General features: G+C 41.3%; 1 protein-coding gene across 1 annotated transcript in view; it reads right to left on the bottom strand.

The window, feature by feature from the left end:
• The window catches only part of ADAMTS16 (ADAM metallopeptidase with thrombospondin type 1 motif, 16), a 185,399-nt gene that overhangs the window by 68,143 nt on the left and 95,143 nt on the right, over positions 1 to 22,113 (bottom strand). The window contains exons 12-16 of the mRNA XM_011940955.1: positions 21,558 to 21,730; positions 19,632 to 19,762; positions 17,509 to 17,632; positions 16,861 to 17,105; positions 14,652 to 14,790 (exon numbers count right to left, since the gene is read on the bottom strand). Coding sequence (XP_011796345.1) covers positions 14,652 to 14,790; positions 16,861 to 17,105; positions 17,509 to 17,632; positions 19,632 to 19,762; positions 21,558 to 21,730 — 812 coding nt within the window. The remainder of the gene's footprint in view (positions 1 to 14,651; positions 14,791 to 16,860; positions 17,106 to 17,508; positions 17,633 to 19,631; positions 19,763 to 21,557; positions 21,731 to 22,113) is intronic.

Here is a 22,113-nt window from a genome sequence, read left to right as displayed (position 1 = left end):
AAGAAACGGATGTCAATATGTTGAACATAATAACATACAACTTTGCATACTTTGTTCTTTCACACTCTCCTCTGTATCACAGGTTCTAAATATCAGGAGTACATTTTCTAACTCTCTTGTCTGTGAAGCTTTCAGTTAGATCCCACCAATCAGAGGCACTAGCATGAGATTTGGAAGGTGAAAGAAAGTGAGAAGCCACATGCTCCCATTTCTGGAAGCAGTGCATGTAAGGATGGGCTTTGGCAGAGGCAAAGGTCTATGGCCATCTTAAACATCTTAAAGCATTTCCTGGGAATCACTTGCTCCAGTACTGGATTATCTGTAATCATCACTGTTGATCTCTAAATGTTTCTGCAACTCTCTGGCTTTTCAAAATCCAGAGTAACTCTGAAAGCTACAGATGTCTGGCCTTTACTCCTTCAATCTTTCTATTTTGTAAACAACCAATCCTCTGTATTAATTAACTTCTTGTTTGAAATACCTAGAAAAGTTTCTGTTTTCTTGGTGAAACTGTCATTGATACATTGACTTCATGAAGAAAATAAGTAGTAAGCACCAATATGCAAGACAAGAAATGAGAATAAGAAAATATTTACATGTAGAAGAAATGAAAATAATCTAATGGAATACTCTTTCCAAATATATAAAATTTAAATTTAAATTATACATTTAAAAAGATGGTTTTCTTAATTAGAAAAACTAACTCCAGAAGGGATAAACAATCTAAGTAGTCTAATTATCACACATAATATAAAACCTTATCAAAGATCTAACTCCTTCAAAAAGCAACTGATTCAGCTGCTTCAAATATATTTTACCAAATGCTAGGAGACAGTTAACACCAAAGCTATTAAATTGTTCCAGAGCATAAAAAATATGAAAGATTTCCAGCATTTATAGAAATGAATGTAGTATATTTTAGCACACAAAGGAAAACTACAGCTCAATAATACTTAGGAGTATTAATGGGAAAAATACCAAATAAATTAAGAGAAGGCAAGATCAAATAGCATATTAGAAAGAAATAAATCACCAGATAATGATTCACAGCAGGAATGTAAGGATGGTTCAATGTCAAGAAAATATGTTAATATATTTCACCATTTAATGGATTAAAGGACAAACATAAACTCCATAAATGTAATAAAATTCAGCATTTCATAAATTTACCCTCTATTTTTGATAAAAATATTAATGAAACAGACAACAGTGGATATTTACTCACATCAGTATATCTGAATATTTGTATGAGTTTGTGTGTTTATGTGTGTATATCTGTATCTATATATATAAATGTAGGTACTTGTATGTCCATTTAAACCTAAAAGCTAGCATTATGGGAAACACTAGAAATATTACCATTAAGGTCAGAAATAAAAAAAATTAACTATTATTAGTTAAAATTATTTTGGAGATGCCAACTGACACAATTTGACAAAATAAAAAGAATTTAAGGAGTATGAAAGTTATGACAAGGGGAAAGCTTATATGGTATGATTATGCATCTAGGAAGCTCAAGAGAATAGGTGTCAAGATGGATCTGATAACTGATTATTGGAAGTGGGGAAAAGGACTAGAAACAGGGAGAACGAGATGAATGATCAGAGATTCTTGGGTAACTTGAAAAAAATCAAACTGTAAGGGCTAAAAGACCAAAGAAAAAAAAAAGAAAGAAGAAATAAAAACTACAAGGCAGAAATGAAATCCACAGGCAGACAGCCCGGGCGGCGCCCTGGGCCTGGTTAAAGATCGACCCCTGACCTAACCGGTTATGTTATCTATAGATTCAGACGTCGTATGGACAAGCGTTGTGAAAGTCCCTGTCCTGTTCTGTTCTGTTCTGATTACCGGTGCTTGCAGCCCCCAGTCACGTACCCCCTGCTTGCTCAATCGAAACCACCCCCCTCCCACCCATGGTTAAGCAAGCAGTTTGTCTAAAAAAAAACCCCTAGACGTTTGTGGTTTAAAAAAGGGCGGGAGCCAATCAGAAACTGCCGAATGTTCAAACTTCAAAATGTCAACCAATCCCAATCTTGTAACTGCAAAAATGCCCTAATCTTCTGTAACCTGTTTGTGCCTTACTATAAAAAGTAGGCTTGAGCTGTGCTCGGAACCTCTCTCTTGCCCTCCTGACTACGCCTGTACGAAGAGAGGTCCGGGTTCGAACCTGCAATAAAGTGATCCCGGCCGCTTGGCTTTGACTTAGGTCTCTGGTGGTCATCTTTGGGGGACCTCAGAACTCAGGGCACAACAAAACCAGCCTGTGAAAAGCCCAGAGAAGTATCTGAGGTAACTGGGAAACTGAACCCTGTTGCCAAGACAGTGTGAATTTGCTACAATGGGGCAAACCAAGCAAAGGTGCCCTTCAGGCCACCGTAGGTGTAGGACTGACAAGAGAACAGATATAGAGGCAGAGATTCATGCAAAAAGACACAAGCCTCTTCCTGGGTAGTGATGGTGGGGAAAAGCACTTGACAAGCCATCACTCTAAGGGAGAATACAAAGAAAGGAGGGCCCTGATCTTGTTAGACATCTGCATTCATGGAAATAAACAGGTCTTGGAAATCCAGAGGAAAGAAATTTCAAGGGAGCAGTGGCCAGCTGTTGAAGGCTGCAGGGAGGCCAGGGAGGAAGTGCTGAGGAAGAGCCTGTCAATGTGGTGACCAGGCAGGGTCTGGATTGGATGATCTTCAAAGATGATGTGGATTGCAGAGATGAAACTGAGGCACTGGGGATCAGTTGGTGGTCCCTCGGTGGGAACGCAAGCAGGAAGTACGGATTGCACTGATGAAAACCTTGTGAGAGGAAAATAAATCTTGGGACTTCAAAATTACTAAGCTCAAGGGAAAAGTCAAGCTGGGAACTGCTTAGGGCAAACCTGCCTCCCTTTCCGTTAAAGTCATCCCTCTGAGGCTCACCTGAGACAAATGCCTATCTGATTGCTTCCTCACCCCTATTGTTTATATAAAAATGCAGAACTGCTGAGCCAGACTAAATAGTGTGTTCAGTGGAAGACTGATCAAAGACTCAAAAGAATGCAGCCTTTTGTCTTTTATCTACTTGTAACCTAGAAGCCCCCACTTTGAGTTGTCCCGCCTTACTGGACTGTACTAATGTACATGTTACACATATTGATTGATATCTCATGTCTCCCTAAAAATGTACAAAAGTAAACTGCACCACCGACCACCTTGGACACCTGTCTCAGGACTTTCTGAGGCTGTGTCATAGCAGTGTCCTTAATCTTGGCAAAATAAACTTTCTAAATTAACCAAGACCTGTCTCAGATATTTTGCATTCACAAGCTTTACATTGAAAAGCAAAGAAGGAAGATGAGGAGTAGGAGAAAGAAGAGTTTAAGATTATGGAGGCCTGAGCACATTTAAGAAAAAGGAATGGTTGGGAAGGAGAGGGAAGAATGACATTGAATGAAAAAAAGGGTATATTTGATGATAAGAAATGTGGATAATGGGATGAAGAGCACCAGTGGAGAATTTCATTTAGAGAGGAGAAGCATCCCCTCCGGGCAAAAAGACATGACAAGATGAGTAACAGGGGACCCTTGAGAGAAGGTGGTGGGAGCAAACTGATGCTTACATGTGGCAAGGCCTTTCCTGCATAGGGGGATGGAAACTGCCCGGTGTATACGCAGAGACCTAGGCTGATGGAGACAAAAACATATGGAACCTATTGCCGCATATTCCATCGTGGGTTTGGCTTTCAATTTGCTTCTGAGGGTAAAGTGTTGACTTTAATCCATAAAGATCAGTAGGGTTTGGGATTCTGTTAACAGAAATTGTTTTCCTCTTTTTACAAAATTACCATGATTAAAGTCATATGGGGGGGTCGGTCTGGGAATGATCCTCAGGCTTGCTTCCTGGGAGTTCTCCAGGGAAGCCTTTGTCTTCGGTTTTCTCCCCCGTGCACTAAGGCATCTACACTCACCTTTCAAAGGTCATAAAGGCGGGCCTTTCCCTATCCCAACGCCTGAGAGGCAATCTTCTGATTGCCACTTTAAAATTAACTGCTGCATTCAGTGGAGTTACTGTTTTTCCTTAAAATGCAGTTTTTCCCCCAGGGCAATCATTTTCTCGTTGTGACTTCTGAATGCCAGAGATTCCAGAAATCTCTCTGGGGGCTCCCTGGAGTACAAGCCAGGGACTGGTGAGTGTCCTTTGCATAGGAAGTGTTTGGAAAGAAGTCCCCTGGTGAAAACACAATGGAAAGTGACTTTCCTGTGCATCGTAGACACTGAGACATAGTATTAAAAGCACCGACTACTTGGCCCCATGCCCAGGGCTTTTGATTCAGCAGGTCTGGGCTGGGGGCCCAAGAATCTGCATTTCTTAGGAGTTCCCAAGTGATGCTGATGCTGCTGGCCTGGGGTCCTATGATTCAGAGAGCATCTCAGTCACTCTTCCACAAGATTTCTTACACCATGATCTTACCCTGGCAGGCACCCAGGTTCATGAAAGTGAAATCAGAATCTTTACAACTCAATCTCTTTTCAGTCTCTGTGCCACAGAACTAAAAATTTCTGTGTGTGTGTCACACGCACACATATTTGTAGTCAGGATTTCCCGAAAAGATTTTAGACTTTTAGAAACCATCCCATTTGAAACACTCTCCATAAAACTGAGGCAAATGTTGGTAATTTCTAAGGAACTTTCTTTAGAGTATGGAAGCATTATTTGTTTATAGTCTGTTGAAAGTAGGAATAACACTTGGATATATTAATAATTGCTCAAGAATGTGAGCTGCCACATTAGAAGTGGGTTGTCCATGCTTATACCTAAGGAGGAACTCTCTGCAAATGAAGGATACAGATGACATAGTGACATAGAAAAAGCTGATCACTAGGCCCCTCCTGAAGGAAGGTATGCATTTGCAGAGCTGTGCATGGAGGGAGAGATGAGTTGGGTGCATTAAGATACTTACAGTGATGTCTTTCAAGGAGAGGTGTCTCAGGAATGATTTGTGTTCTTTACTTTCCATTTATTTATGACACTCGTAATGAAAAACATGCCCAAAACTTGCAAATTTCAGTCTTCATGAAGGTGGATATCCTGTCTTGCTGACACCCTGGGCAGGCTTGGCTCAAGGACACTGGGGATGAGGCCCCGACTGCTCTGAACTTTCCTATGTGCCTGCACTCGATCTGTCCACCACTACTCTGGCCTCTTCTTCCCCTGACTGCCCGGAGGGTTCTGCATCCAAAGGCCTAAAGGGGTGAATGGAGGGAGGAAGGAGCCAGGGGCTACCGGGTGGCTGACATTTTGTTTTACTTTGACTCATCTTATATATTGCTGACTGACCAGACCACAGAACATCAAACTAGAGAGACCTTAGAGGCCCCTTTAAAACACACATCTCTGCCTGTCCAGGAGTGAACATGTGCGTGCGCGCGCGCGCGCACACACACACACACACACAGAAGAGACAGACAGGGTGATGAACCAGTTGAAGTACCTTTCTCAGCAGAAGGCAGAATAGAAGTCAGTCCCAAACAGCACCCTCTCCACCACACCATCCATCACACCAGGGTCTTGCTCCTGGGCCCGGACCCCAACACTCATACTGGACCTGTCAGGGATCACACAAGTGTCACATGCTTGGGTTACTAAAGAGTAGGTTTGAGTTATGCTTTAAGAAACCATTTTTCATGGTTAATCCAGCGCTATTGGGAAACACATGAGATCAGAAGGTCTTTGCTTGACTGGAGAACCTGAGGTCATAGGCTGGTCAGGGACATTCAGATTTCTTTTTCCATATCTTTGATTTTGTCCCTTATTTTCTGCATGGCTCCTATCAGACCAGTTCCCCTATAGGATTTCTCCCTAAATCCTCTCTCAAACTCTTGCTTTTCTGTTGTCAGTTTGATATGAACAGGAGGCAGGGAAATACTGGGTAGAAGAGGGCAGGGTCCCTGGTGAGGGTTCCACCCTCAAGCCTGGACCCACAGCCCAAAGTGAGAACTCTGCCTGTTTTCTTGCAAGAATGTTGCCTTTTGGCTCACCTTGCCCCGTCTTGTGCCCATGAGAACCCCAAACCTCAGACTCAGTGGACACACTCATACACAGAAGAGAGAAGCATCTGAACATCAAGAGGAGAAAAGTAGCTGGACATTGGAGACTCTGGTTGGAGAGGAGTTCAGTCAGGGATGATTGGAGAGGAGTTTGGCTGGGGACAGCCAGATTCCAGGGGAAGATTATCTTTCCACTCCATCCCCTTTCCAGTTCCCTTTCCTGCTAAGAGTCACTTCTACCACTCAATAAAGTCCTCCGTGTTCACCACCCTTTGATTTATTCCTGTGACCTGATTATTCCTGGACACTGGACAAGAACTCAGGTACCAAGAGGGCAGGGTGTAAAAGGCTGTCACCTGACCCTTCACTGAGCTGGTTAATACTGAGCAGTCTACAAATGCTAAAAGAGCACTGATTGTAACACAGGCCCTCTGGGGCTCCAGGGGTCGCAGACACCGCTTCCTGGATGGCAGAGCTGAGAAAGTATTGTAACACACTTGATGCTACTGCAGGGCCCATGCAAAGCCTGCTTCCACCACACAGAAGCAAGCCAGTTCCAATGTCCATTCACTCTGGTTCCTACACCCATCTGCTTGTGTGCTCCTTCTCATAAGGGATTGAGCACAGTGACTGAGTAAATAAGTCACGCCCTTCACGGGTCTCATGCAGGGAGTCAAGGGCACTCTCTCATCTCATATTCAGAACACCGTGCCAATCCATGTTTCCATTATCCAGTAATAAGACGTCTATTTCCTACCTGTCCACCTCCCATGCAGGAAAAACTACAAGAGCTAAAAATTAAGCAAAAGAAACCACACTCCAGTTCTCGCACACTCTGTTTTCAAAGGATTTTTCTTGGGTCCTTAATCAGAGACTTTTGATGACAATACACACGTGTAATTTGCTTGCTCAAGATCTTGGATTAGTCTACTTAGACCTAAAGTATTAAGTTCTTGTATGTGACGTCAGCAAATCCTCGGCCTTCAGACTCCAGGACTCACAGCGTTCTTCTCCAGCCATCACCTCAGACTCAGACTGGAAGACACCTCTCTGGTTACCCTGTTTCTGTAGCTTGCATACAGTGAATTACATAAGCCAATCTCTCCCAGTCAATCTCTTTTTCTCTACATAGATAGATAGATGAGTAGATAGAGAGATACGTCCTTTTGGTTGTTTCTCTGGAGGACCCTAATATACCAAGCCATATAAACAGTAATAGACACAAAAGTGAATTCAAACGTTTATTCCATTGACTAATTTCAAATGTCTGAATATTCTGAGAATGCAAAAATATGTACAGACAGCCATATGTCCAACAGTATTGAGGCTTTCCAAGGTCTATTATTATACCAGATTTTGGATGATTATGTTTTTAGATGCATCTCACATGACGGAATGGAGTCTCCTTGGCTGTTTAGCTCAGGTATTACTCCTCTGGACATTTATGGAGACTTAGGTATTATTTCTCTGACTAATGGCACGTCCATGAAGCAACTTCTCAGCAGTACTTACAATCACTTAACTTTGTCAGAAAGAAAAATCACAGAGTCTATTTGAATGCCAGAATCACAGAGGCCAATTTTCTAAATGATCTATATTAATAGATAAAAGAAAGGAAGGGAATAAGCTTCAAAAGGTAATGTAAGAAACTCAGAGAGAACAACCCATTAGCTGTGGAAAGACAAACCCTGGCCATGGGGTAGTGAGTTTGATGAGCAATGTGCTTGGGCACCGCTTTCATCTCTTTACAGAAACCAACTCTGGCCAGGTCTTTGGAAACCACTTAAAAACCATCATGTTTGCCAGACCATCTAGAAGAAGAGTCTTAAGTCTGAAAGATCATGATTTCATCAAGGAATTGCTGAGTTTTCCATAATTCGAACTATAGAATGAATTCCAGCTGTTGCCAAATGCTTTATACTCCTTTTATAAAGAAAAAGAAAAAAAAAATCAAACCAATTCTGTAAGCAAAATTACATGGAAAACCAGAAAATGTTCCACAAACGAACGCATGAGCTCTCAAAAGAAGCATGCATTGTTTCTATCACATGTGCTTGATATATTACTGATGCCTCATGCATGAGCATTACAGGACCTTGAACTTGGAAGAGGGAAGACAGCTCAAGAGAACTGGTGTATTCCTGGATGCAGTCCAAATTCTGAATGGTTCCCAGTGTATTTAAGTGCCAGGTTGGCCCGGCATGATTGCTGTGGACACATGTTATCTCAACATTTACTAGAGCTTGGAGGCTGAGGCACCTTCACATGTCTTACCAGAGGCAGATTCCCTGCTTCACTAGCTGATTTCCCTGACAGCCTTGACCTGTCAATGGCCAAGGGACATGCAGCCCATCTGGATATGGGCAGTAATTACCCATTTTTAAGGCTCCAAGTTTGCAGACTTTAAGACCTATGGGCAAAAGGGACTTGCACAGAGAAAGTGGAGAAGAACAGGCCATGGCCACATAGTGGGAACATGGGAGGGACCTTGGCACCCCTGATGAGTGGAGGCTTGCTGGAACTGCACAGACTCTGGCAAAGGGAAAGAATTTCTGCTTTTTGGGAAGATGTGGGCTTCTTTGTTTGACCCTGGAGCTCTGAATACACTTGAAGAAATGGGCCCGGGTGACATCATACAGCCCAGGTCCCTGAAGAATACACCCCACTCTCTGGAAGACAAACCTTTGTTTTTTTCTCTGCTTTTTTGGGCAGAAAGGGGTTGGTGGGGAGGTAATACATTTTGTAATTTATAGGGACTTAGATAAAGAATAAAGAACAGGAGACATTTTTAGTAGATCAGCTCAAAGATGACCCAAGGCAGGGAAGAAGAAACCAGAATCATTTCAAGCTGAACTCTGGGACCCAACCCTTGAGCCAAAGTTTAAAAAAGAAAGAGATACACCAACTCTAGGATTCAGAACATTCTAGCACACAAAGTGAGGATGGGAAAGATCTCATCTGAAGCAGTTCCTGTGAAAAAGATCTAGAAATGTTAGCCAATCAGATGGGCAATAGGAACCAAAACCCACTACTGCTCTTTAAAGCCATCTCACAGCAATGGAACTCAGAGGAAGACAGGCGTCCCAACTGCAGCTGAGCTGAGGCTCTTCCCGTGCACAGGCCTGGAGATCTCTCTGAATTCTCACAGTTCTTGGAACGCAACAGAGTCTACCATCTTGCATTGTCACACATGGGCATATGGGTAACTCCTTGCTCCAGACTGCAAGTGATTTTGAGGACAGGGCCAAGTATATACCATCTGTCCTTATACAGTCCAAACTCAGCATAGTGGCTCACACATTTAAGAAAAAATTGCTGGATCGAAGTACTTGATTCCCCAATTAAGATGCACAAATGTACGATACCTCAACTAGTTATGACACTAAAGAGGCACTAAATAGTTTTCATGTAAAGCAACACCTACTTTGGCATTTCATTGTTCAATTCAGATAGAGAATAAATCAAGCAAAGGTCTCTTGTATTTCCCCAGGTGGCTTTAAGATGTTTAGGGTTCAGATCCAAACACGCAAGCATTTGCTGACCGATGATCAATGAATGAATGGATAAATGGATGGTTTGATATCAACAAAGTAAGGCAAGTTTGCAAGTGATTTCAATCACTTTTTTCAAACTTAATACCTAAATGAATTAAAGCTTAAGTCCTAGAAATATCTGTGGATGGTGAAGAGAATATTATTGAAAAAAATGTAAGAGAGGATGGTTTTCAAGCCAGTTTTAAGATTTGAGAAATTTTTGTTGTGAATTGGATGAATATTTCCATTTGAATAAAAATGCATCATCTCCAGACATTACAGCATACAAGTTGGACAATTTAAGACATAGGTAAAATTTTAATAAGTATTTTTATTTGGAAATAAATCTGAGGTTGGAGATTAGTGATTTGGAATACATTAAGCCTAGTGAATTGTAGATACTGACTTTAAAAGAGGACAGCATATATAATTTTGAGAAAAAGCTGATGTTTCGACAAGGTAAACAAAAGTCTAGTGAAGTCATTACCACATCAAAAAGTCTCCCTCTCAGAGACAGACACAATAGAACAAACTGGTTCTGAGCAACGTTGTTGGCATGCTGTTTCCTTATTTGAGTTTTATACCCCATTACCGATGCTCCAGATACCCACTGAGTGTCCAGTTAGGGCACAACGAACCAGGAACATTGAAATTAAAAAATGCAATTATGTCATAAAAGTGAGAGGAGAGGAAAAAGAAACAGAAGAAGCTGTCAAAAGGGAGATAAAAGGCATTACCTGGCTGTGTGAAAACCTTATTTCCTACAGAGAGATGGACCCATTGTAAGAGATAAGGAAATGAGATCTCTTTAAATCAAAAAGAATTATCCATCCTCTTTTGATGTGAAGTAGTGTTTCTGGAATGAAGCAAGAGGTGGGGGAAATTTTCCAGCTATCTTCTTCCCATTCATGAATTCCATAACTGCCCCTTGTAGACCCTTAAATTCTCAAAGAGAGAGCTAAGAAAAAGATGATTTAAAAGTTTCAAATTCAGAACATCGAGAAGTCTATGCAAGTAGAAGCCTTAAAATTTATAAAATATGCAGATAAGATGAAAATGGCATCTATACGTTCCCTTTTCCTTTGGGAATCAGGTCAAGAATTTTCAGGTGATGCATTGACCTAATCTTCTAAGAAATGAGAACAATAATCAAAGGTTATTATTGTTAGGCAGAAATCTAGACCCAACACAGCGGTATCACCCGGCATGGCAGGCAGTTTGTTAGGACTTCCCGCCCTTCACTTCCTGCTAAGACTCTCAGCGCGCAAAAAAAGCCCGCGCCCGCCAAAACCCCCCCGCAAGCTCCTGGACATGTCATTCCTTAGAAACTGAAACCTACAAGCTCCGCCTACCTCGCCCTATAAAAGGCCCCCTGATACCCGCCCCGAGCGCGACTTCCTCGGCCCTCCTCCTAGGGGATTGGTGAACCTCGCCCACCAGCCCAATAAAGGCTACCTCTGTTCTCATCTGCCTCATGTTTTCTTGCTCGGCTCCCCATTACATTAAAATTATATCACTGGCAAAGTTAATTATTCTCTCACAAAATTGAAAAACTGAGAATGAGACTCATATTGGATTTTCAGCCTCCAATATCAATCATCCAAGTAGTTAAAATATGCTATTGTCAGATACCGCAGCATTTAAATAATCTGATTTAACTTTTGAAATTTAGAAGGCTCCAACAGGATACAGCTAATGAAGCATTTAATACACTTAAAGTAATTGAGGATTTAGTTCTAAAGGATCTATGTCATCAGATATCAACCCCTGAAATCCTAAAGTTCAGCAAGGCAGAGACAGTAAATTCTGATAAACTGCTTAATCAAAATAACCACTTAAAATTGAGTAATGAAGTCTTGGGATATAAAAGCCCCTATCTCATAAGCAGTCACTGTAATTAACATTCAGTGAATAAACTATCTTAGTTAAGACTATTGGGGGAAATTTTACAAGTCCCCCAAACATAGATCCAGGGAAAATTGAATACGAGAACTGAAGAAGATCAGCTTTCACCGTGAATGGCCATGAAACGTGAACACCGCCTATGTGTGAGGTCACCTCCTCATTGCTGATATTTCAATCTAATGTTCAATGGACTGCAATGCCCACTGCCAGGTAGAAGCAGTATTATGAAAGGAAGACAGGAAGTCAGAGAACACGTTATGCTTCCCTGGCAGAATCATCTTTGTTAAAGAATGTGAACATCAGTAACAAGCTAAGTAGCAGTTTGGCTGTGGTGGGGTGACATAAGAGTGGGAGTCAGTAAACCTGTTTGAACCAAGTTACCTGCTAATGATAATAAGGATTGCTTCCAGGCATTGATATTCATACAGTCTTTTCACTTCACAGACATGAAAGGTGTCAGGCCTCTGCACCCAAGCTAAGCCATCATATCCCCAGTGACCTGGACGTATACATCCAGATGGCCTGAAGCAACTGAAGATCCACAGAAGTGAAAATAGCTTAACTGATGACATTCCACCATTGTGATTTTTTTCTACCCCACCCTAACAGATCAATGTTCTTTATAATCTCCCCCACCCTTAAGAAGTTTCTTTGTAATTCTCCCCACCCTTAAGAGAGTACTTTGTGAGATCCACCCCCTGCCCCCAAAACATTGCTCTTAACTCCACCGCCTATCCCAAAACCTATAAGAACTCATGATAATCCCACCACCCTTGCTGACTCTCTTTTCGGACTCAGCTCACCTGCACCCAGGTGAAAGAAACAGCCTTGCTGCTCAACAAAGCCTGTTTGGGGGTCTCTTCACACGGACACGTGAAACAAAAGGCAGGTTCAAAATTTCTAAGGAGCATGACCTGATGAAGACAAGACTTGAATCTGATATGGCTGCCCCAAGCCTGTGGTCATTCTACCCTTACCCTGTCAAAGGTTTTGACAAAATAATATATGTGAAAGCACATAGTAGGTGCTCAATACATGGCAATAATGTGTTTCTTACTTTCATCTTGGTTGTATAGAAAGTAATTCTGGGGATACTAGGGAAGGAAAGAGAGAGAACAGGTGAGAAAGGCTGTGGTTTTATGCATCTACAAAAACAGAGGAGGATTGACTATAGTTTAAACCCTGCAGTATACCATTTGCAAGTGTTCCTCTTCCTAATCATACAAACATGGCCAGTGACAGGGTGCCCTGATTAAGTTCTGAGTCTCTGTCCTATGAAGAGGTCAGGTTTTTACCAGGAAGACTGTAGAGCATCATCCTACAGGAGGTGGGAAAGTACAGACATCCTGAACTCCATCCAGCTGTTGAATTGAGAATCCCTGTTTTCCACTGAAATTGAAAACAAAACTCACTGGCTCTATAATGCAGCTCTTTAGAAAAGTGATTCGGGAATGGATTTTGGGTTGATTTCCCCCAGAAACTCTCTATTCCTTAGGGATAGTTAGATGAGTTGCAAATACACTAATCATTCATTCAGTGTTTCAGGATACTGAGATGAGTAGCCTGGTAGTAGCTGAGAAAACTAAGAGTTCCTCTGAATGCTTGATGCTCAAAGGAAAGACACCAGTGAACCTGGTAGATTGAAACAGAATCATCGACTGGCCATTCTCTACAGATGTTTCCATGGAATTCATCATACATTTTTTACCAAATGAAAATGTACAAGAAAGAGTTCAAAAATTCATCCTTTCCTTACACAAATATGAAGTTTTCTGATTCTATTATTATCCTAACCAATTATTGTTTATTAGAAGATCCTAAATAGGAAGAGGTAAAATCAAGTGCATTCAACATAATCCACAAAACCATGGGTATGATTATAAGATCAGAAGGAAAAGGAAGGAAGAATACATATGGTTAGGAATGTTCCATGTCACACAGAGAGAAGAGCATACAATGTCCTTCTGTTCCACTATTTCCTAAACAAAGTAAACTGGTGGCTGACTTGGACCATATCACTAGTGTGAGATTTCTTTCATATTTCTCTCTGGTCACTATTAGAGCAATGTGCTTGCTATCCTTCCGTGTAGAAGGTAGTCATGTTTTTCCTAAGACAGTATTTCATTCAGAGTCATTAGCTTTGCTAGCATCCATAATTTAATTATTTCATCCTTAGTTCATACTGGGGAGAATGAACATATGTCAAGCACATAGTGTTAACTTTTAGGACTATTTAAGTTTTTTGTTAATCTCTCAGTTTTCCTTTAGTTTCTTCATCTTATTTATTTACAGCAACTATTGAGAACATACACATTTATTTTTATTTATTTTTGTTCATTCATTACCTTATTACTTTATGCCAGTTCTCATTTATGAATCATTTTCTTTTACTTAAACATAATATTGTCAAATTAACTTATTAGTTATTAAAACCTGGATTGCACAAAGCTGAAATCCATTTGGCCAGATGGAAACTTGTGTATTTTATAAATATCAGATAGAATTTACTATATTGTTTTAAGCTTGCAAATATTTACTCGCTGCTATTTATATCAGACAGTCAGTATATATTGGCTCTAGCTAAAAACTTTCTTTAAGTGGAACTAGCTTTGCTGATTTAAATGTGAGCTTCCATTGTTTATGGTATGAAGATGACAAGGCACTTGATTGACACGTGCAGTTCTTTTTGACATGTTTTTTCTTGCTGTTTTCATTGCAACTTTCAAAATATTCTTTTATTTTCTGGGCAAATCTGACTATACAACTTGTAGGCAAAGCTCTTTCCAGGAAACATTTTGAACAAGATTAGTTAGATCAAAAAACCCACTTTAGGACAATGTATTTTCCATGCAAGTGTCTGTTTCTCACCATCCACATGATGTATCTCATAATTACAGTGACTTTCATTTGACTCATCTCAGTTAACAAAATCAAAAATTAGATGGAAAGTAGGAACCAATGCATCTGTTGACTTCCTCAGAGTCACACACTGAAGCAGATGAACTGGAAAAGGCAGCTCAGGCTGACAAGCGACACTCAGGACCACCGCTCCCCACCTTGGGAATGTCACTGCTACCGGCAGGGAGAATCCCAGGCTACTCATTAGGACTCAAGAAAGGCCGGTGCAATGTACCCCATGGCTGAAGGCTCTTGTGCTGCCTCCAGGAGCAGCATTAGAAGGGACCTACCCCCTCCGCAGGACACGGAGCACTCAGAGTGCACGATGGCCCAAGTGTAGCTGGGCTGGGCAGGGGATTGCTTCTCGGCCCCCAAGCGAGGCATGGAGTATTCCCAGGCAACACCCGGGTTCCTTCCCTGAAACAGCAGCTACAAAATAAGAAAGGGGAAAAATAAAACAAATTAATGCAAAACCAGCAAATACATGCTAACGTGCTTTAGACTACTTAAAATAACAATCAATCAACAAAAAGTTTATTATGATGATAAAATAAATTCAGACTATCATCCAAACTTTACATAAAATTTTTGAACAGGAATAACCCTCCCATCTAGATTCAAGCTCATCTAAAAAAATGTCTAGACTTTGTACCCTTCTCCTTACAGTTAGTGTATGCCTACATGTAAAACTTCAAACACTTTTGCAGCTTACAAAAAGCATTTTTAGGTTATCATTTTTTAATTGATACATAATAGATACACATATATTGGGGGTACATGCGATAATCTGATACAGCCTAACAAAAGCATTTGACTATCTCCCCTTGGTGTTTCTTTGGGATCCTCTGCAAATCCCCGCATCTGAGCAAATCAGAAAGAGAGACCTACAAAGCGTCATCACACTTCCTGGTGAGTTCAAATAACCCAGGACATTTCAACAGCAATAGGTATGATCCATGCCTGACTAGTTAAGTTAGAGCACTTTCTACTGGGAGAGATGAAGGAGACTTTTGCCTACTGGCAGGTACCCATTAAGTCCACGGGAAAAGGTGTTTTATTAGTAAAGGAGATCACTGAGTCATAGTTTAGGGCATGGAATGGGTTTGGACTCTACATTTCCTAGCTTGAAACCCAATCATATGGACCAGCCACCATTCCTCTCATAAATGTATTAGATCCTTGAATCTTGGTTAGAAGACTTTTCTAGAAAACTCACCATAACCTGTTGACATAAATCCCATGCCTGCACCTGAGAGTCATGGCAACCTGATATGATGCCCATGTATACCAAGATCTCACCCTCCCCTGAGCACCCTGGCCCCATGCTCCACCCTCTGCCTGATGACACAGCTCCAGTCTCAGTGGTGCTGATGTTGTGGGACAGGTATAATCCCAGGACAGGGGGATGCACTGCAAGGTCATTGAGATACTCTCCAGCCCTGACATTCTGATCCTCTGCAACTCTTCTTCCATTAAGAACAGTTTCCTAACAAGCCTCACTTATTTTCGACCTGGAGGCATCTCTCTTTCTCTCTGATTGTTAAAGCTAAAAGCCTTAGATGGTGGGAGACATGATCAAGGAAAGAATTCAAGATAAATATGTTTAGAGAGGGGTAGAATGAAAGAGTTCAGGGGCAGGACAGGAGATGGAAGTAGGACCTGTGGAGATGCAGCAGTTGCTCCACCTAAACCACACCCCGACTGCCAGGGGAGGCATCTCCCAGGAAGACACAAGAGGATGAGATAGGACGGCCAGTCCCAGGGAACAGGTGGGAGTATCCAGGTGGCTGTACCTCCATAGCAACGTGTAGGTCTATGGGGCAACTTTTGAACCAAGAACCTTCTTTCAACTGTGCACAGAAACATAGCAAGGTGGGGAGTTAGAACGTCCACTGCCCACCACTGCCATCTGCACAGTTGCATGTGATAGATGGTGTTGTCAGAATCTGACTATATTTTGCGAGCCTCTGCATTCACGAGTAAAGAGAACTGCTCGGTTCAGGAGGTGACCCACCCACTGGACACTGTGTTGATGTGACTGCAGAGCTGTGGCCAGCCAAGGTCAATGCTGTGACACAGGCAGGTCATCACATAGCAAGGGGCTTCGCCTCTGGGCTCTCTTCTCCTGTTGCCACAGAACACAGCAGAAATGCTGATCCCACCCCAGACACAGGTGAAGTCAGAGCCCACCTCCCTCCCTCAACAGTGGTCACTTCTCACAGCCATCGAGCTTATAGGACAGAAGAAGACTTCTGCAAACATCTACTGCTAAAACCCCCAAATGGGAACACAGGTGAGCACTTAAATACAAATGTAATCATACACCAAAATGTGAATGTTGATAAAAACAAGTCTGCTGCCCCATTCCAGCTATGGATGGATCACTCTTTTTTATAACTGTTTACATTCTTCTTAAAATTATGCCAACAGCCATGAATTTACACAAACACCAGAACATCCCTAAAATCGAAGCCCCAAAACCAAGAGGCTGGACTTTACCTCCACAATCAGTGTTTCATTGGTTGGTCCAGCAGCGATTAAGTTCTCGGGCTCATTATAGGACCGTCTGTAGTCGAAAGTAGTGCCTGAAAATTTGTACCGGCCGGGCCAGTCCACGGTCCAGTGCCCATTCAAGTAGTACCTTCTGAGGGCATTGCACACAGAAATGTAGGAGGTAGAGACATTCATTTCATAGATGCGGATACTCCGGGCTCCAGAAGGAATGGTGACCATGTGATAATACTCTAGATAAGGGCAATGGGGAAGATACAGCTTGTCATTCCATAAGGCAGACTCTCTAAGCAACCCCAGTCCTCAGTAAACAAAACCTGAGAATCCTCATTTGGAACTGGGGGAAGATGTGTTCCGGTGACCAGTCACCTCAGAACTATACCGGACTGCTTTTTATGAAGAGGAGCAGAGCTCCTGTGAGGTTCACTCTTCTTAAGAATAATTTTATTTCAAATAACTTAGCAACCACTTCCAATCAAAGCAAGAGGCCCGAGAAGCCAACCGCTAGCTGAGGCCGGAAGCGAGGCAGTGGAAGGTAGGCCTGCTGTTTTCACTGTCGCCTCAAGCTCCTGTGCTAGGAAGCCTCAGTTACAATCTTCTTTGCCCCAGACTTGCAGGCGGCTCTAAAGTACTCACGGTTGGTGTGGTGGTGCTTGGAGTAGAGACCCCTGTGAATCGTGCAGGCTGAGTTATTCCCATTACACACCCCACAGACATCTTCAACAGCATCAGATCCAAGGACATTGTCACATCCAACTCTCTGGAGGGCCCATGAGGTCACATGTCATTCATGAAAGAAAGGACAACACAGCAATACTGTCACCAATCTCACACAAGAAACCTCTTCCCCACTAGAGTTGAAAATTTCACCAACGTAGGGTAGTTAACAAATATTTATTGGATACCTAATATGTGCACAGCGGGGCTACAGTGTTACCCTTCAAAAATGTAGGAAGCTTTTAAAATGTGAATTGTCACCTGTCCTCTTTAGTATTGTTACACAAGTGGCCCTAAATTAAATCTATAGGTTGTCATGTTGGAGTGATGGGTGAATTTCAGACTGACCTAAAGGGCTTAGCGCAATGACAAGCAATGTGTCTACACAAGGTTCTAACAAAATATGCCATTGTGGGCTTTAATTGTCTCATGCAATGACAGAGAAGGAGCAGATGACACACAGAAATTCTCCTCAGGAGTAATTACATAAAGGGCATATTTATTCACTTCCTTAGAATTTCAGGAGCTCTTTAAAATTTCTCTGATGTTCGTTTGTATTACACTTTCTAACAAAGAGAATAGGCTCTATATGTCAAAAAAAAAATCCACTCAGAAGCAAAATAACTACAATTCTTGGCTTGAAATTCACAGGGCTAGATGTATTTCAGAACTTAGAGTGTTTTTTTAATTTCAGAAAGGTAACAGATGTTATGTATGTAATGCATATGAGAATCCCACAAGGCCCTAGGTGGCATCCCATAATTAACTCATGAATGTTTCCATAGTAAAGCCCTATATATTTACAGTAAGTGAGATAAATAAAACCAATCAATAGTCTCATATCAGTTCAGGAAAGGCTTTGCCACCAAACAAATTCAGGTACCCCCCCCCCATTTTCACAGCTTTTTGGATTTCAGAGTTACAAATAAGGGATTATGACACTGTATCATTAAGAAACCTACATACAATAAAATAATGAACACATCAATTAACAATTAGACAAAATTGAGGACTGTACAGCTGAGGTACAATGAAAGAGATCTTAATGGAATCATCCAGCCTAACTCTTATGTATTAAAAATGATTATACTAAGGATCTCAGTAGATGATTGAACTTTACCATGGTCGATAATTTAGGGGAAGTGAGAACTAGAAAAGATGTTTTTGGACTCCATAAGATATGCAGATTGAGTAACTTCTTCATTTGAAACCCCATTGTCTACATGCAATGTGTTTGATCTGCTAACACCTTTGCTTGGTTTATAATAACATTTTTTCCACCCCTTCCCTCTGCCAGTCAGGGTAAGGGTAACATCAGTCACTTATGTTCATTTAGCCGCCAACACTTCCCCAGCTTGTCTCCTGCATCCCTGTCCGCCCGCCCTCCTCAGCGGATGTGTAGCTGCTGTACGTTGCTGAGGTCTCTGTCTGAGTTGCAAAGTGGCCCAGGCTCTCACCCAGCTCTGCTTCACTGACTCTCCACACTACTGCCCACAAACCGCAACCGAATCCTGTGGCTCCACTGTTCCCAGACTCAATACCTCCTCTATGTACATGGGCACAGGATCCCCATCCAGCCTTGAAGATGGCTTTGAAGACTCTCTTCTCACCCCAACCCTTCCCACAGCTTCCCCCAGTCCCCCACTTTCCCTCTGGGCATTCTGATGACTGAATCGGCTACTAGCAACCCATGCATCTGGCACAACCACATCCCCTCTCTATTTTCCTGACATCCCTCTTCCAACTCATCCTTTCAGATCTAGCTTGGATGTGGATGTTCCCTTCTCCTAGGAGCCCCACAAATGTCCCAGACCCACATCTAAGACAGAATGGGCCCCTCCCTCTCCTTATGCTCTGCACACACTTCCATTGCTGCAAAGCAGTGTGTCATCAATGTGTTCTTCTGGCTTTCTCCCCACTGGGCTGTGACTTAGAGGGAAAGGCTTGTCTTATACGTCCGGTCTTTCTAGCCTCTACGGGATGCCTGACACAAAGCAGACTGTCTGGAATCATTTGTTGAATGAATGAAGGATCATGATTACCTCACATATCCCATCTATACAAACATTACGGCTATCCTCCGAGCATGGAGTCCCATCTTTGACTTTATTTGACAAAGAAAAGAAGAAATCAAATCCTTCTGCGATACAGTAGAGTTTGCATAAGTCCTGATCTTAAAAAGAAATACACACACAAACACAAATAAGAAAAATACTTAAGCTCTGATCATTTTTTGCTCTGAATTTTAGATAGACTTTCTTTCTTCCCCCATAAAATAACTCCCACACAATAATACATTACAATGGCATTTTTAATGGTTGGCTCATTCTGTTTTGTTTTGTTTCTTTAAATCTATTTATTGCTTCACTATTAAATTTTACTCTACAGTGTCCTTTAAGACCTTTGATTTTTATACGGTGTTTGGCACATAGTAGGCGTTCCATAAATATTTGTTGGCTACAACATTAACGCTTTACTGTTTCACTAGTATCATTAACTACTATCTTGTAGACATGCAAAAAAAATCACTACCATTTTGTAGTAATACACAAGATTCTTACAGATAAAATGTAATAAAAGAATCAAACACATCACTGAAACATCACTGAATTGCTTAATGCATTTGGTAAAATACATGTAAAATCAAACTAATAAAAAGAATAACTTAGATGAAATCTCTTGAGAACAATGTTTTCTACAAATATAACAAATTGTTTTAAAACATTGGTACCTAGAGAAATAGGAAGTTTACTTCCTTCCTAAATAATCCATTTCAAGGTTTTTTGGTTTATATTTAATATGAACTTTTTTTTGAAACCATTTTGCCCCTTTTGTTCTCTTCTTGGTAAAAAAGGAGACAATTAATGATGAACGTTTTGTCTGTCTTAGAAATTTTTATAGGCCCGAGATTCATCTACAGGTATTTTCCTTATCATTCAAGATAAGAGGCCCAACTGAATAATTCTAAGAATCAAATTTAGTGTGTGCTTCCATGATGAATGAGCTTAGTCACTGAAGATTGGCAGTCAGGAGGAATGCACACACATTTTTGAACCACGATTTCAAAGTTCATTCTACCTTTCTCTCCTCCCTAGTGGCCTGTACCACACTAGCTTCATTCGTACAGACTTAGGAGTAAAGGGACAACCAAACATGCTTCGGGGAAATTGTTTGTAATTTTCTTTCAGAATTTTCTAGCTGCATGAACCTGACACCGTGAAAACACTGTATATACTGAGATGATGAATGTGAATGTCGGATGGGACATTTCACTTGTCTATGTCCAAAGGGCTTCTGTCATTTTTTCAGGCAATGTTCCCAGTTTCAAGCAATGAGATGATTAGGTTTTCTTTGAATTTCTCCTTAATTATGCCACTTGAGCTACTGACTTTAAGTTATTTTAATCATGAAAACACACTTATTTCTTTCCCAGTGGGGAGTAAAGTCTTATATATGCCACAAATAAACTTCTTGGTTTATAGTTATAGATCAATACTTTCTGAACATGGTATGCTTCAACATTATTCCATTTTCTAAAATATACTGAAATTTCTCTTTCATTCTTTGACAATTATAAGTATTCAATGGGTAACTTGCTTATAGCAACAACTACTGTAATTCTTAATTCATCAACTACTGTAATTCTTAATTCAAAAACATACTGATTCAGTTTCTATGCAGGATCCATCTTGTATTTTTTATCACTTCTTTGATGAGTTTCATTGTACTATGCACAACCTTTCTATCTGGTGTGTTGATTTCTGACCTCACAGCTGGTCAAGTTTAGATAAGAGGTCGTGACAGTGGGGCTGGCAAAATAAAACTAACCTCCAGAAGAGAATATGCGACCCTCACCTCCCAGAGTGATATATGGTTTATTTGTGCACCACACTCTCAATCATGTACTTCTTTAAAAAGTAAAGGTAGTAAAGCACAAGGCTATTACCCGAAAGCAGTTTGAGATTTACCTTCCACTTGAGTGTAAGGCTTCCACTTGTAGTGCCGCCCTCTGAATCGTCTGCTGTTGTGCTCAGCACACTGAGCGGCGCGGAAGTCAACACTGTCCCGGGGACATTTCTGACTGTTGCAGAGCTTCAGAGTGCGAGTGGAGCCCTCACAAAACTTCCCTCCATGCGACGGCCTGGAATGTGTATTTTGAGGTCAGAATTTTCATATTTTAGTAGCTAACGAAATTATTTCAAATTAGGCTTATTGGAGAGATGAAGCTAAGAGTGTTACAGCGGGTACTTAGGGAAAGTGGATTTCTTTTTTTTCTGAGACAGCCTCACTCTGTTGCCCAGGCTGGAGCGCAGTGGCACAATCTTGGCTCACTGCAACCTCCACCTCCTGGGTTCAAGTGATTCTCCCACTTCAGTCTCTCAAGTAGCTGGGACTACAGGCATGTGCCACCATGCCCAGCTAATTCTTCTATTTTTAAAAATTAGGCTTATTGGAGAGATGAAGCTAAGAGTGTTAGAGTGGATAATTAGGAAAAAAGTGGATTTCTCTTTTTTTTTTTTTTTT

This window comes from Colobus angolensis, unplaced genomic scaffold (genome assembly GCF_000951035.1).
Source record: "Colobus angolensis palliatus isolate OR3802 unplaced genomic scaffold, Cang.pa_1.0 Scaffold196, whole genome shotgun sequence".
In the NCBI taxonomy this organism is placed as follows: Eukaryota; Metazoa; Chordata; class Mammalia; order Primates; family Cercopithecidae; genus Colobus; species Colobus angolensis.
This window is presented reverse-complemented; position numbering and strand designations above follow the sequence as displayed.